A 16,866-nucleotide genomic window follows, 5' to 3' on the forward strand; every position below is an offset into this window, starting at 1 on the left:
GCGACATCGGCATTTGGCTTGAGTAAATAAAAGGTGCGGAGCGGAGGAGTGGCTGACAAAAAAAAGTTGCACACAACAGAACAAAGTTTGCTCCTTGAAGCATCATCATCCGTTCCATTAGCTTTTACATTATTTTTTAAGCAAAAATTTAAAAGTTACGAGTACGGTCAAAACAAATGGCCAGCAACTAAATTAAATGTACGCACTAGTTTTTCATACTTGCATTGTTTAAGCGGCTTACAAGCTGCGCTCATCAACTTTTCATAACGGTTTCAGGTACACTTCATCCACCCAACCGTACAGTAGCCCTACGCCCCCCCCCCACCTCTCTCCCCCACAGCATTGAGCGCCCGCTCGAAACTGAAGTTGCCTGCACAATTCTCACAATTTTGCATTATTAAGCGTGCACGGTCGATTGTTGTCGCCGATTGTATGTCTACGCTTTTATTTCATTCCTATATCTGTGTGTGTGTGTGTGAGTGAGTGTGTGTGTGAGTGAGTGTGTGTGTGTGTGTGTGCAATGGGTCGCTATTTGTTATGCGCAGCGAGCGCTTATTCCACATGTCACGCATACGCCACGTATGCCGGAGAGCGCTTCCATCGCGTCCACCTGGGAATATTCATGGCGAGCTGCCAGCAAATTACAAGAAACAGTAACATTTATGAAAATATTTTTTGTTTTTTAAATGGCTTTAGCTGCAACGCCAACGAACTGAGAACGATCGCCGCACATTTAAGTTTCCATCACCACAGAAATATGCTATAATTTTGCACCATTTGCCAAGCAAGTCTCAGATTTAAAAACCATTTTTTAGATCATACCCGATTAAAAAGCATTAATACTAAGAGTGTCAGAGTAGTAAGAGGGACTCTGCAATGATCCGAAGTCAAAGAAACCTTCTAAGGAGTCCACTTAAGTGTAATAAACTGATCTTTTCAAGAGAGCATAACAGCAGACCTCAAAAAATATATAATTAGCGCCCAGGCTCCCAATAAACCAAAAGAAACAAAAAAATTAAATAAATTAACAAAGATATTTGTAATTTTTAAAACAATACGTTCCGATCTGGAGTAATCAGAAACAATCGGTACACAAGTAGTAATGCTAATTCTGTAGCGTAGAACCACCTCGAATTCATTCACAAAATAAAGCACTTTACAATTCGTAGAGCGTAGAAAGTCCAAGGATTTAATTTTGTCTCAAAGGCTTAGATAATGACATATCTTGCTATATATGTATAGTAGTGTGGGAATTTGGTTCGATCCATACAGTCGCTAGTAAATAGGTTCGTCGTCTTTAATTCTTTTTTTTTGGCTTTTTATTTACACAATATATTACAGATCGAGAACCCTTTGAAAATCATGTCATACTAATGTCAAGCTACAGCTTACATATTCCTCATTCATATTCTAAACTCTACACACAACACATCGAAAAAAGTTGGAATTCGAATTTAAGAATATTTTAAAAATAAATACTAATAACATACACAAAAGAAGATGGCACCCAAGAAGGTTCAAAGTAAAACTGAAACTAAGAAGAACAAAGGTGTTAAGAACGGCAGGGTGGAAAAAAGATCAAAGGTTTCACCTTGCAATGAAGAATGGGTTGTTCCGAAAGACCATCCATTAAGGAAAAGGATGGAGGCCCTCAACGACCTAATGAAGGCCCACAACGTTGAGAATGCCTTTTACGACAATCTGATGAAAGAACTGATGGAGCTTTACGGCCCATACTTAGAGCAGGACGCTCGCGACTACGTTAACACTAAGAAGCGTCCAAAGAACTGCCGCACATGTCGAAGCCGTCGAGGTCGTCGTCAGGTTAATCGCAAGAAGTAGATGCCATGTTAAATATTTTGAAGAAAAAAATCAAGTGAAGGACAGCATGTTTTGAAATAGTAGGGGTATGTTTTTAACTCTTTAGTCTCTTACAACTAATACTAAACGATCTTTACACGAAATGGCAGCGTTTTAGGACAAACAGGAGAGATTTAATCAAGAAAACCAGAGAGAAACCAACTTGTTACAGCCTAACTAAATTTTCAGTGAAGCTGCTCAAAATTCAAGGTTTTGCAAAATAATTTTTGGGTATGTTCTATTTCAAGTACAAGTATGCTCCAACTGGGATTGCTGTTAAACAGAAATTCTTGAAATCTCCATCTAGGGGTACAAAATTTGGCAACTATCAACTAGCAACTCCTAAGCTGTGGACGAGGAGCTTGAACTTTAATTCTTCTGTTTATTTATTGAGATTTTAAGGTTTAAGTGAGGCATTTATTTAAACAATTATTATACAAGTACGTTTCCCTGCCGCTCTTCTTAAAGGCACAACAAGCATTAAACAGAAAGATGTTTAAGGGGCAGTCGAGGAACGAAATGTGCCCCATTTGAAGCATCTACTAAACTAATTTTGGACTACTTGGATTTAAAATTAAAAGTGTTAGTCAAAAACAAAGCATGAAAATATGTTTTCTCGTTTCGCTGAACAGCCAATAAATAAACTACAATGACATATCTTGCTATATATGTATATTATTGTATGTGCTCTTTCGTTCCTATGGATAATTGGTTCGATCCATACAGGCTCTAGTAATTAGGTTCGTCCTTTTTATAGCCTGTAGCCAAAGGGTAAAAGGCTATACTAGTTTTGTGCGAATGTGTGTAACAGGCAGAAGAAGGTTTGGCAGACCCCACAAAGTATATATATTCTTGATGAGCATGACAAGACGAGTCGATATAGCCATGTCCGTCTGTCTGTCCGTCCGTCCGTCCGTCTGTCCGTTTATCCGTCTGTATGAACGCAAGGATCTCAAAAAGCATAAGAGCTAGAATAACCAAATTTGGTATCTAGATTCTCCCAAGTCCGAGAAAGGACAAGTTTGTGTTTTTTCTGCTGAATAATTTTTTAAAATTAATTAAAAGAATTTCTTTTACCATTTTTTTCTTTGTTGTGGGAGGTACAGAGTATTTAAGAGATGAGCTCGCTCGACTTTATCATTCCTTTCCTGTTTATTCTTTTTTTGGGCTTTTTATTTACAGGTCGAGAACGCTTTGAAAATCATGTCATATTAATTGTAAGCTACAGCTTACGTGTTCCTCATTCGTATTCTAAACTCCACACAGGACACATCGAAAAAAGTCGGAACTCGAATTTAAAAATATAAAATAAAAACCACATACTAATAACATACACAAAAGAAGATCGATCGCAAAAATGGCACCCAAGAAGGTTCAAAGTAAAATTGCAACTAAGAAGAACAAAGGTGTTAAGAACGGCAGGGTGGAAAAAAGATCAAAGATTTTACTTTGCAATGAAGAATGGATTGTGCCGAAAGACTATTTATTAAGGAAAAGAATGGAGGACCTCAACGACCTAATGGAGTCCCACAACATTAAGGATGCCTTTTACGACAATCTGAGGGAATAATTGATGGAGCTTTACGGCCCATACCTCGAGCAGGATGCTCGCAACTATGTTAACATGTCGTTATCACATTAATCGCAAGAAGTAGATGCATTTGTTAAATATTTTCAAGAAAAATTGCATGTTTTAAAATAGGGGTATGTTTTTAACTCTTTCGTCTCTTACAACTAATACTATACGATCTTTAAACGAAATGGCCGCGTTAGGACAAACAATTTGATAGAAATTGGCAACAAGAACTGCAGTACACTGGAAGGGATTTAATCAAGAAAACCAGAGAGAAACCAATTTGTCACAGTTCAACTAAATTTTCGGTGAAGCTGATCATAATTCAAGATATTGCAAAATAGTTTTGGGGTATATTCTATTTCAAGTATGCTCCAACTGGGCTTGCTGCTAAGCAGAAATTCTTTAAATCCCCGTCTAAGGGACAATTTGGCAACAATCAACCTCCTAAGCTGTGGACGAGGAGCTTGAGCTTTAATTCTTCTGTTTATTTATTGAGATTTTAAGGTTTAAATGAGGCATTTATTTAAACAATTGGTATACGTTTCCCCCGTCGCTCTTCTTAAAGGCACAGCAAGCATTAAACAGAAAGATGTTTAAGTGGCAGTCGAGGAACGAAAATGTGCCCCATTTGAAGCATCTACTGGACTAATTTTGGACTACTTGGATTTAAAATTGAAAATATTAACCAAAAACAAAGCATTAAACAGCCATTAAATAAAGTACAACTCCACACTATCGGCAGCCTATATATTAAACATACCTAACCTTTTCATCTGTCAAAAACAAACTAACTATGTTATTTACTTGAAACTGTGAACATAAGTTCGGGACATGTGTACCAACACAACAACAACAAATTTATAGTCGAATGTACATACGTTGGCCGTGAAAATTGAAAGTCACCTTACTTTTTGAACACACCACGTATGTAATTTTGACTAAAAGTATTGATTGAAGTGAAATTTCTTTTGTCTGCTGGAGCGGCAACCTTTTCTGTAACGAAACCTAACCGTACAATCTGAACTGTAAACAAACTTTTGCTTTCATACCTACCTGGTAGGTCTTGATTTTTAAGTGTCGCCATTTGCTGTGGTTTTTGTTGATTTCAGAAATATTTTTAATGCGAAATAGAACTGCGTTGTCTGAGGCTTTAGAGAGCTGGATCGACAACCATCATACAGTTCTTAGCGGGCTTAATAGCTTTAAATAAGCAGTGTTTCTAACCACTTTTTAGCGGCTTTTTTATATATTTTTGATGGGGTTTCTAGACATTTTCTGTCGGATTTTTAGCGGATTTATTACGCTTTCTTTAGCTACGATAGCTATGATTGCTTTGCTTGCCATATTCTGGCGGGTTATCTAGCTACTCATAGCGTTTTTAAGACAACAGAAAGCGACAATCATTTTCTAGTCATTCATTTCAAGCAAAATTTACATTGGCCATAGTTATAAGTTATCATTGATGAATAGTTATAAAGGCTCCTCTCACCAATCTAAAATAAAAATGCACTCAAATGAAATCATTCCAATAGAGCCATTAAGCTTCACTTCTAAAGCGTGTAGCCCTGACACCATTTTTTCTACAGTCAGTGGCAGAAATTTATGAAGAAAAGAGACATGTACTTGTGCCTTCAAATAGCTTGATTGCAAATCTGGCATAAGAAGAAGTCCAAGTGTGGTCCACAGCTATAAATCCTAAGAAATGATTTCATTTCTATAAGTTTCGAGCGACTTCAGCTCCACTTGTCGAGGAACTCGCCAGTAACTAGAAATTGGTTAAGGAACAAGGCCAGCGAACTACAGGTACTGCACAAATACCCGTACATTCTATTCAAAGCCCCTGTCAATATTTGATTTAAACGCTCACTCGCACTCATAGGAGCGCAGAGCACACACAGTTTGCACTAAGTTTGAATTATGCATTTTTTCTGGAAGCTTCTTTGCAGCATTTTCGCAATTTTCTTTTGGAAATTGTATTTATTTAATGGCATGTTTGAACTTACGCACACGAGCTATTCACCTGCACATTAGCTTTAAGCCATGATTCGCAGTTGGCTGCCACATGTTGGCGACCAAATGAAATGAAATGGAAGGAAATGAAATGAAAAACATTTTGCAGACGCGTGCATTGACGGGCAAAACAAAGTAAGCACGTAAGGATGTTTTCAACTATGAAATGCTCTGCAACCTGCTAATAAACAAGATTTAATCAAAACCGGAAGTAATTAAAAAAAAGAACAACTTATACTCGTTTAGTAGTAAAAGCTCAAAATGCCGATCAAAAATTTGTAAAGACTGCTAATTGCTTAAATCGAATAAAAGTAGGTTTGAGCAGAAATCATTGCTTAAGAATAACCACCTTTTGGTTTTTTTTTTTCATCTTCCTACGATGTTCATGGACGCCTTTCTTTTCACTGTTGCAGACTATTGTTAAATGGAGTTTATCTTCCATTGTAGGGTATAGCGCAGAAGGTAAATGCGGAAGACGAAAAAGCCAAACAACCATAAGTCGCATTGGCTTTGCTATTCCTAGTCAGCCGTGAAATTACAGCAATCCGCGAGCAGAGCTGCACTTTCATTTCATCAATTTGCTATATTCAAGTATATATATATAGATATATATATATATATGATATTGCTTCCTCCAATATCAGGCCGACTAGCAGGGACAGACCCAGACTGTCGTTATTTGTATACTTTATGAGTTGGATGGGATGCCTGTTGTAGCTTTTGGCAGGGAAAGCAACTCAGCAGCAAAGAATGTGGAAATTATTATTAAAAGAAAACTCAACAACTCTGAAGCAACAAACATTTTAGCCTTAATAAGAAAACTAATATCAAAAAGAACGTATGATAGGTACCCATTTATTTATAATGGAGAATGCAATGCATAAAGAAAATCTTTGAAATTCTTAACAGCCCGATGCAAATATCAATAAATCGAAATACTTATCTATTCATTACTCAGCCAAACGGGCTCCCGACCTCTATGCTCCATTTACATATAAGCTACTACTATGTATAAGCTCTTTTGTTTAAGCTCACAATTAATTCGATTGCAACAATTTGAGAACTTTTCTGCTTTGAGCCTTTGTGGAAATCAAAACTCTGGAAACAGATTATGGCAGCAGTCGGATGTCGTTTTTGAAGAAGGCAGAACAGCATCGTCTATCAAGAAAAAAAGCCAAAGCCGGAGTCAGAGGCAAAGTCTGTCCGTCCGTCCGTCTGTCCGTCTGTCCGTCCGACAGTCTGTCAGTGAGGTAGCGGGGCACAAAGACAAGCAGGCGGCAGTCAACTGGCAAACAAAATGTCGCTGCACCCCTTCTCTTCGCTGATCCCTCTCGCTCCCTCTTTCGTTCTCTAGCTAGCCATCCCTCTTTGGCTATAGTGCTCATCATCGTGTTTGCTCCATTTCCGCAAAATGTCACGTACAGGGAGCGCAACATGTCCAAACATAAAGCAAACTAAATGTTTCACTTTAAAGCTTGCAATCATTGCACCCCTCTTTCACCCCCTCTTTCTTTCTTTGACCCTTGTGCCTCGCCTCTGTCTATTCCTTGACGCATTTAGAAAACGCAGCATAAGCAAAGGCGCTGCAGCTGGCAGCGCGTTATCAGAGCACTGCACAAACAAACGCCGGAAGTGCTGACATATTTCAAATAGTGGTACATCCTCAACACCAACACCAACCCCACATCCAACCCCACATCCAACCCCAACCCCGATCCCTTTACTCGTTTTTTACATATCAGGCGCGTATGCTGGTGTCAACGTCAGGGCTACCTTTTGGCTCTGCTTCGCTTCACTTTCGTGCTAGCTAGCCAGGGCGGTAGGGGAACATAGAGATGGTGCTGGAACGCCCTTTGTGCAGTCAAACGTCATTCGAATCCACGCTTGCTACGCTACTGCTGACGTCACAGAGCAGCAACAAATTTAACAATAAAGAAGAAAAAACAGCAACAACAAATAGCATAAAAAGGAAAAAGAAAATGTAACACGTTGGTTTCAATTTTCAACACCCTTGAACATGTTTCCGCACTTAGGCGTGTGTGTGAGATTGTGTGTGTGTGTGTGTGTGTGCGTGTGTGTGCGTGTGTGTGTGTGCGTTGTTTTCTCTCTCCACTAAGCGTTGAAGTGGTGTGAGTGACACGAGCTGCATTCTACATCCACCTCCGCATCGCATTAAGTGCGTGCTTCACACGCCTACTAAGTTCATATTACTTACTTAGTTGCGTTTTGTTACTTCACTTCGCGTTTAATGACGCTGATGGCGGGCACGAGTGGATCGACTGCCAAAGTCGATAGCGAGAGAGAGAGGGAGAGGGAGAGAATGAGTGCAGACATTGAGAATTTTATTCAGAGACAATCTTTTTTTTTTAATAAAAAAATGTTTACTATATTTTATTAAACATGTGTACTGCTAATGTGGCAGTCTAATCCAGCTGTAAATTAATAATGGAATGTTACAATTATCCATAGAATACATCTAAAGGATTGCACTTAAATCAAATATCTATACAAAAGACAAATTATTTATTACGCCTTAAAATGGAATTAAGTTAGATTTTTTAAAGTTTTTCTGTTATTATTATTTATCAATAACAGTGGCGCAGGCATGGTTTCAATTTTTCGATTAGAGCGTAAAATAAAATAATACAATAAAGATTATTCCATTACCAAGTAAACAATATACATAAATGAAAAATAAAATGTACTTTAGGGCACAAAAACCTTATCAAATATAAGATTTCCTTTTCTGACTAATCGAAGGCAGTATTCTAATTTTGAAAAAGGAATAAGAAAAACATATATAAATATAATAAATTTCCTTTTCAGACTTATCGATAACACTTAGGAGTAAAGGTGTTGGAAAAGTAATTGGAATCGGATAACATAGAATCACAGTGAAGCTCTATTTGACTGAAACTACCCGAACTAGAAGAAGAGGCAAAAGCATTAACTGATGAATTTGTATAACGATGTATACCTGGAAGTATGGTAGGCATATTTGCATTGTACTGTTTAGCATTAATTATCCAATTTACTCAAAACGTCAGTTAAATGATTTCTTTAAACTTTAATTGAGAAGCAATATTTGATTGACCAAAGAATTATAAACTAATATTGAATTTTGCTGTGGGGTTTGGCAATTACTCGTATGTATATACAACATACTGGAAATAATTGATCGAAACTAAAATATCCTCGAACGCACATCGCTTCCACATACCTAACTTCCTATCGAAGCTGAAGCATGCAAGTAGGACAGTCGAGAGTTCATTATTATTAGTTGAACTTTGGTGCTTACATAAAAGTTAACATCAAACCATAATCGATTATTCTGTACAAGCAATAAAGTAATAGTTGGCTGGGAGGGGGCGAGGAGCTAACGTCAAAGGAAAGTGGCGCCGAGCCAGCCCCCAACAAAACGCTCACAAAAGTGCAAAGCAATACGCCCTCAGAACTCACGCAAGGCCCGGACCCGGGCCCAGGCCCAGGCCCAAGTCGTGCCCGGAGTCTTAAAAATTTAATTACGTTCACAACAGGGGCCGAAAGCTCTGTGTAACAAGGCCAACAAAGGCAACAAAGGCAACAAACGCAACAACTACAAGAACAACAACAGCAACAGCAATGGAAACAGAAGCAACAGCTACAACAACAACAACAACAACAACAACAAGAACTGAGCAAGCGCCAAATTTTCAACATTAACGAAATGCTTTTAATTGTGCACTTAACGCTCGTAAAATGTGATTTAATAGTTTTTGGAATGCTGGCGACGATGACGACAACAGAACTAGCAGCAGCAGCAACAACAACAACGCCAGAACGTCAGTGTTGGCCGTGATGGCCATGATGGCCATGATGGCGTCGCCCTCGGCCATTTTGTTGCTGCCCAGTTGCTGTGTTGGCCGTGCAAGCGGAAGCGGAAGTGGCACGTTAGAAGTTGGCGCAGTTCCTATTTAAGCCGAGAGCATTGCTGGGCCAGCAAAGGTGCGTGCGGAGGCGTTTATCAGTCCATTGCCATCTACGAGTACATAAGCACTTGATGTTGCTGACTTTGGCGATTTCGAGCACAAAGTCCTTAGCGAACGGAAACAAACAATAAAAACTAACTGCCTCGCCCCGCCCCCTCTACAAAAACAGTCACAGTTCGAGGCAACTACGAGTCGACTACGCGACTAACTAAAATGTAATGCATTTGTGAGAAATTCTTGCACGCCAATTGCCCAAAACTTGCAGACACGATTTTCATTACACATTATGCAAACTACCAATCTACCGTGCTCCACATCCAAATCCAAGCCACAATTTATCCAATCCCAATAGACCTATGGAAAAGTAGTTTATTACATTTTATATAGACAGGTACGAATCAAAATGAATGCTATTTTGTTATCATTATGAGCAGGTACTGTAATCGGTTTAGGTATTCATTTAAAAAATTACAAAATAATGATTATTTTTTAATTTTATTCATTCGCTCACAATTTACTGATTAATTTTGAGTTATACTTCAAAAATTAACCAATAATCATTATTGATGAGCAAAAAAAATAAAACTCATAAACTAATGATTATGCTTTGAGTTTTATTTTCATGATCAACAATTAATTAATTGAAAACTAATAAATGAAAAATGTTTTCCTTGACTCACTGATTAATCATTATTTTATAAGTTTTATTTATTTGCTCATCAATAATGATTATGGGTTAATTTTTCAAGTAAAACTCAAATTTAATCATTAAATTGTGAGCGAATGAATAAAAATTAAAATTTATAAATCATGGTGAATATGCATAGATAATCCTTAAAAAGGATTTCTGTAAACTCCTCGCTTTCTCAAAGTTACTATAAGTGAATGATTTATTCGTTAAAAAAAAATAATAATTATTATTATTATTTGATCATGTGTTATAAAAATTATAAAAAATGATTATTTTTTAATTTTATTCATTCTCTTACAACATAATGATTAATTTTGGGTTATACCTTACAACTCAACCAATAATCATTATTTTTGAGCAAAAAATAAAACTCATATATTGTTCTTTAAGTTTCATTTATGTTTATCAAATATAAAACTCATGTTGTAATTTTGCCTGAAAATGTTTTTAAAATATTTTTATACCCTGTACCCGTAGGGTAAAAAGGGTATATTAGGTTTGTGCAAAGTATGTAACATATAGAAGGAAGCATCTCCGACCCCATAAAGTATATATATTCTTGATCAGCATGACGAGAGAAATCGATCTAGACATGTCCGTCCGTCTGTCCGTCCGTCTGTCCGTCTGTCCGTCTGTCCGTCCGTCTGGATGAACGCGAGGATCTCAGAAACTATAAAAGCTAGAATAACCAAAGTTGGCATCCAGATTCTCCTAGGTCCGAGTAAGGACGAGTTTATGTTTTTTTTTTTAATTTTCCCCCCCTTCCCCCGCTACAGAATTTCGTCAATAGCGTCCACATTTCAAATGCTACCTAAACCAAACTTTGCACACATAATTTATATATAATTGTCTACTGTTGTATAAAATTTTATTCAATTCGGTCAATTCTAAGAAAAGTTATTAGCAAAACAAATTCTCGACAGTACAACCCCCACAAACTGCAGCAACAAGTTCGCTCTTCTTCTTCCTCTTTTTGCTTCTGCTATGGGCGCATATAACTCAGTGACGGAAGTTTACCTGGGTACAGGGTATTACACTGTCGGGCTTGCTCGACTGTAGCGTTCTCTCTTGTTTACTATAGGGATTCGTTTTGGCTTAATGTTTAGGGATATATATAAATGTCGTCCTAATTCAGACATCGAGAAAACTTCACTTGCCATTGATTTCACGAAACATTTTTGCTGACTTTTAAAAAATGCACACATTTTTCCAAATACTAGCCAATGTGTTCGACCATTCTTGAATCACGTATACTAATCGCTATCATCGTAAACTTCTGTTGTCGATTGTAATGTTTCGGAACTGTTGACTCTGATACTTGGATTGTTCACAGAGTAACGTTTTCCAAATAACTCTCCAGATGTCAGAGCTGAGTTCCTACTGCTTCCCTACACACTCACACACACACATATGTATATACCACACAGTTATTGGAACAAAATTCTCAATATTCGCCTGCGTCCTGTTACGCCCGAGTGGACGAGATGTCGCGCTACTATTATGGCGATCAAATACTGGATGCCTTCATCATATTCCGCCGCCCTCTAACCATGGACGAGGTAATTGGCTATGTGGCAGAAATCACAAATAAGTCGGTGGCCGAGATCCGGCTCGATGTGGACAACACACTGACTGCCGCCTGGGCCTACGGTTTTGTGAAACGCCAGAATAACCAGTACACTCTCTCCTCGGGTGTTTGGGACCACGATGATCCCACCCAGAACAAGCGTGAGAAGCACCAGCACATCAAGCTTCTGCTGAAGACCAAATGGCAGTACTTCGCACCGCTCTAGGCCAAGTGAGAGCACGCGAAGCGAGTTCGCCCGTATTCTGTAGACACTCTCTGTGCGTTTAACCTAAAAGATGATCCTTAAAATTTCATATTCATTCGCTTTACAAGTAGGCATAGCAACCATTCGAATCGGACGCCTTTTCGATGCTACAGCCAGTCTTCCCCACGTTTTTTTTCACCTTTTTGATAGAACTATGTGCTCTCACCAGCTCTGTAGAACCCCAACATGTTATCCCAGCCAGCACTGACAAGACACTTCAATAAACTACATACTATGTATAACAATAGCCGCACTATATAATTTGTATATTATTTCTCCATTGTTTCTCCATCATCTGTCTATCGTCGCTATATCATCTTTGTATCATCTCTCTATTATTTCTCTATCATCTCTCTGTCATCTCTCTATCATCTCTCTATTATCTCTATATCATCTCTATTCCGTTTCTCCATTGTCTCTATATCACTTGTCTATTTTTTCTTGATCGTCCTTCCGTCGTATCTACATCATCTGTCTATAGTCGCTATATCATCTCTCTATTATATCTCTATCATCTGTATTCCGTCTCTTCATCGTCTCTATATCACTTGTCTATTATTTCTCGACTGTGCTTCCATCATCTATCTTTCGTGTATAACATCTCTCTATTATCTCTATTCCGTCTCTTCATCGTGTCTATATCATTTGTCTATTATTTCTCAATCGTCTCTACATCATTTGTCCATCTTCTCTCTATCATCTCCACATCACCTCTCTACCAACTCTCTATTGTCTTTTTAAATTTTTTTTTTTAGGGGAGGATTGGAAAAGTGTTGGCATAAGTGCATTGCATCCGAAAGATTTTACTTTGAAGCTATGAAGATCTCAATTAATAAATAAAGATTTAAAAAGCTTAAGTATATTATAGTGCGGGTCAGATTTGTACAGGGGCAGTCCTTAGCAACTCATTAAACGATGAAGTCGAGGCACTTATTTTATATTTAATTTAAATGATATTGATTTATTTGTTCTTTAGATTTTAATTTCTAAAGAAAAAACAACAATTTTTAAATGATTCCTTTTAAGAAGTAGCAACGAATGACTCATCAGAGTCTGTTATAACCTACCACCCCCTATTGTCCTCGATACCTTAACCATTCTTTAGATCCGCCTAAAAGCGTGAAAGGAGGCGGAGAAGGAGGGGAAGGGAAGGTTGAGAAATCAAAATAGCGGCAAGTTTTTATTGCGATGCCAAACAATCTTTCCATTTGAATCTTTTTCTCGCCATGGCACATTCATAGTACGACGAGTATACGTAAGCTAACATCTCTCTAATGTTTATGTTTATTGTTATTTGTACTTTGTTCCTCGCTCAACGCTGCGCCGCACCGCCACACCGCCGTACTGCCATCCGAAATTCCGGCACAAGATGGCGTCGGGCGATTATATCGCTTGCCGCTTACAGCAAGTGCTCTTAAATTGGTGCTCGCCATTTTGGCACTTGGCACTTGGCCGTGGCAATACCGTTACATTGCCCGTTGGCCTATTTAGTTGTTGGTGTGACGATGGTGATGCTGCCTTTGTTGCAATGTTTTCAAGATTTGTCATTTGAGATAAAGGCACGCAGAGGCGTGTGCTTAAAGGCTAACTCACGCACAACTGCTCAGGAAAGGCCCAGTCGGTGCTGGTGCTGGTAGTGGTGCTGGTACTGGTGCTGGTTTAAATTGTATTCGGTATTCGGGCTGTAATTGAAAATGTGCCCCACAAAATGCTCAAAATCTGCTACACTTTTTTTCAGCCTGTCGCATTTTTGCACTGGCCATGCACATTTTGGGAAAATGGAAGTATTTTCACATCAGCAATTTGTGCCGACTCACGCATCTATACACCCACACACACATATACATATGTACATATATCCATGCATGTTCATATCTGTAGTATAGTATGTATGTATGTATCCATGTGTGTGTGTGAATGAACACTCAGAGCAAACGAGCTGCTGTAATAACGAGTCTGTCTCAACTGCTAGGAAATTGATTTTAATATGGCATCTAAAATGCAGTGCCGTACACAGTCGCAAGTCAACGAAATACCCTCAAAGATTCTTGCACACAACTCACACTATCCTTTATATATGTATTTATGTGTATCCATGAAGGACCTTTTACTGCAGGACTGACCTTACTATTTCTCTCACCTTTGTTGTCAGAATTCAAACTATCCTCAACTTATACTTTCATCTGGCATACATTAGATATATATCCCCGATTTTTTAACTGCAGGACAATCCGCAACAGAGAAATACTTTGACAGCTAAAATATCCTTTCCAGAACCTCCAGAAACCCTTCTCCACCAAGCAGCTTTTTCTCTTTTAACAATGAAATTTCTTATAAAATTCTTATAGCATATTCGAGAGTCGCTTTATTTCGGATACAAGTACATTAAGTATACCTGCAATTGCCTTGTTGGAACTATCTCTGACACTTTTCTTTTTCTCCAAGTCACAAATAATATAAATTCCAGACCCAGGCAGCTTTTTAGGTTCTATTATTACACATAGCTTTGCCATTTATCTGACAGAAACAGATACATACATACTTGAGAGTCGATTGCGTGGACACACGTTTCTATGCATATGAGCCGCATTGTACATATGTATGCATGTGTGTCTGATCGCTTTGCCTGAAATGCAGCAACAATTTTATTGCTTCTGTCACTGCCAAAGCTGGACTTGTTGTTGTTGCTGTTGTTTCTGCTGTTTCTGAGACTGCATGTGTCACTGTGTTTTGACAAACTTCCACTTCAGCATGCTTTTCAAGTTTCTCAACTATTTTGGCATTGCAATTTAATGAATTTACAGCTCTGCTTCCATTGCTTATGCATGCCATGTGCCACGCCCCGGCCCCGGCCCCCGGCCCCCAGCCCTCAGCCTTTATTGGGCCTACCGTCAGTCAACTTGGTCAGCAATTTGGGTATTTAATGAATTTTTGGGCAAAAATCGTTTTCCTTCACCAAACCCCCCCTCCCCCTGCCCAGCAGCCAAATGAGAAGCGTCTTTGACTTTGAATTAAACTACGTCTAATTAAATTCAATGCCCGTAGATGTGTAATAATATAATTGCTTTCCAAGCAACAATTAAAGTGACTTCACCAAAATGTCAATTCAAATCGGGACTGAGTTTCCAATTTGTGTGCACGGCTTATACTCGTATTGTATATTATTTGCGAGTGTTGCGATTGTGCGATTACGAGTATGTATGTAAGCAGCTTTTATTATCCAATTTTCGCATGATTAATGATTATTCAGTTCACACTGCGCGTCGGGTTTTGTCTTTGTGGCTTTTGTAATATAAACACAAGAATGCGCCTTCCTCCCATCATTGAACAAACCCAATTAATTCGCGGAGTCTCTATATTTGAATATCTGTCTCTCCCCCTCTCTGTCACTCTATTTCTGTATGTTTTTCTATTGAAGAGCTTTCTGATGCTGGAGGATGAGAATTCGCCAATTATTATAGAATTGCAATTAAACCTACACTTGACCGAGCGCTCACAATTTGCAAAGGTGGAAAAAGGTGGGTCATGAATCTCAAAAGTAGGCAATGAACCATATTTAATATTTAAAGCCAACAAGCTAATTGGCTAATTATTTCGACCAATATATTTTATACCCTTAAAAAAAACATTGCTTAAGAAATTGAACGCTCAGTCAATTTATTGTATACATATGTATGTACATATATGAATTCATTTTTCATGAGAAATGCAAATCTATTGCAAAGTGCATAGAAATACTTTTCTAAAATATAAATATTTTAAAAAGGACCCACACAAATAAATTTAATAAATTATTATTTTACATTGTTGCTGCAAATTTCCGTTAGTTAGGCAGATAAATGATATCTTACAGCTGATCGCAGCGCTGCCATATTTTTCAGTGTTAATAAACGTTAAATAGCTTTTGAAAGCTTGCCGTTATCAAGGGCAACTCTAGAAAATCAAAGCAGAGATCAACGGCATAATGGCATATTATTTAATTGTCTATATACATATGCATGTATGTACATATATATATAATAATCCGTGCCACGCACGCTCACGCACTAATTTTGTTTAAATAACATTCATTTTTTTTATAGTTAAACAGCTTATCAGCTCCGAAAGCACTTGATTATAACACAGCTCCAGAACTATCATTGACTGGACGCAGATCTCTTAACGAGTTTGTTCACCAGATCAGTGTTAATGTTTAATCTTAATTACGATATTCCCTTCTTTAATACTCGTATGCTATTTCATATTTGGCATCGACTGAGATTATGCCATTATGCAAATAACTTCGACTAAATTGGATACTTTAGGTTCGATGTTTTTGTGAATTTGCGTGTCATCCTAAGTGTTTGTGAAGCCGTAAATTGTGACGTCTTTACGAAACTTACGATCATTTAGACAGTCGTAATGTTCACGAAATTCAATTTCAAATTCAAGAATTTTCCGATCAGGCACACACGTTTGCTCACGCATTCACACAAAGCTTTAATACATGCACATACACGTATAGACATGTATGTTCGTGTGTCGACTTATGCGGACGTGTCGTCTATTTTTTTTATTTGTCATGTCTGCCTCATTGAACGAGTGGCGTGGCGCGGCGCGGCGCTGCGCTTAGTTGCAATGGCGTGTGCTACAAATTCGTGGCATTCTTGCAGGCGCTTTCGTTGGAAAACTCAATTTTCGGGGCGCCGTGTCAAAAGCATATTTGCCAATCGGTTGCACAAACTGCGCGAAATGCCAGCGGCCAGGCGGACAAAGCAGCTCAAGTGGCAACTGTGCAAACTGTGTTGCACAAACAAACAGCGGGATGATGATAAAAATGCCACCCAAAAGCAAAATCAGGAGCAATAACAAATCGGCCAGTTCGCCATTCAGGTCGTCAATTAAAACTCCATTACGAATGGTCCAGCGCTTTGTGTTGATTTCTTTGCT

At 38.3% G+C, this 16,866-nt stretch overlaps 1 protein-coding gene and 2 long non-coding RNA genes across 3 annotated transcripts; all 3 read left to right on the top strand.

Moving 5' to 3' along the window:
- The first annotated feature begins 1,473 nt into the window (after nucleotides 1–1,473).
- LOC115629514 lies at nucleotides 1,474–2,527 on the top strand. Its single transcript, XR_003995924.1, has 3 exons — nucleotides 1,474–1,907; nucleotides 1,971–2,091; nucleotides 2,168–2,527. It is a non-coding gene; the product is annotated as an uncharacterized LOC115629514 (long non-coding RNA).
- A 587-nt stretch (nucleotides 2,528–3,114) lies between these two features.
- On the top strand, nucleotides 3,115–4,195 carry LOC115629518. Its single transcript, XR_003995925.1, has 2 exons — nucleotides 3,115–3,564; nucleotides 3,634–4,195. It is a non-coding gene; the product is annotated as an uncharacterized LOC115629518 (long non-coding RNA).
- A 7,311-nt stretch (nucleotides 4,196–11,506) lies between these two features.
- On the top strand, nucleotides 11,507–12,193 carry LOC115629524. Its single transcript, XM_030526004.1, has 2 exons — nucleotides 11,507–11,950; nucleotides 12,009–12,193. The coding sequence occupies exon 1, from the start codon at nucleotides 11,590–11,592 to the stop codon at nucleotides 11,896–11,898; it is 309 nt and encodes a 102-aa protein (XP_030381864.1). The 5' UTR covers nucleotides 11,507–11,589; the 3' UTR covers nucleotides 11,899–11,950; nucleotides 12,009–12,193.
- Nucleotides 12,194–16,866: the final 4,673 nt, after the last annotated feature.

Source organism: Scaptodrosophila lebanonensis, unplaced genomic scaffold (assembly GCF_003285725.1).
Source record: "Scaptodrosophila lebanonensis strain 11010-0011.00,11010-0021.00 unplaced genomic scaffold, SlebRS2 tig00000155-arrow-arrow-pilon, whole genome shotgun sequence".
NCBI classification, from domain to species: domain Eukaryota; kingdom Metazoa; phylum Arthropoda; class Insecta; order Diptera; family Drosophilidae; genus Scaptodrosophila; species Scaptodrosophila lebanonensis.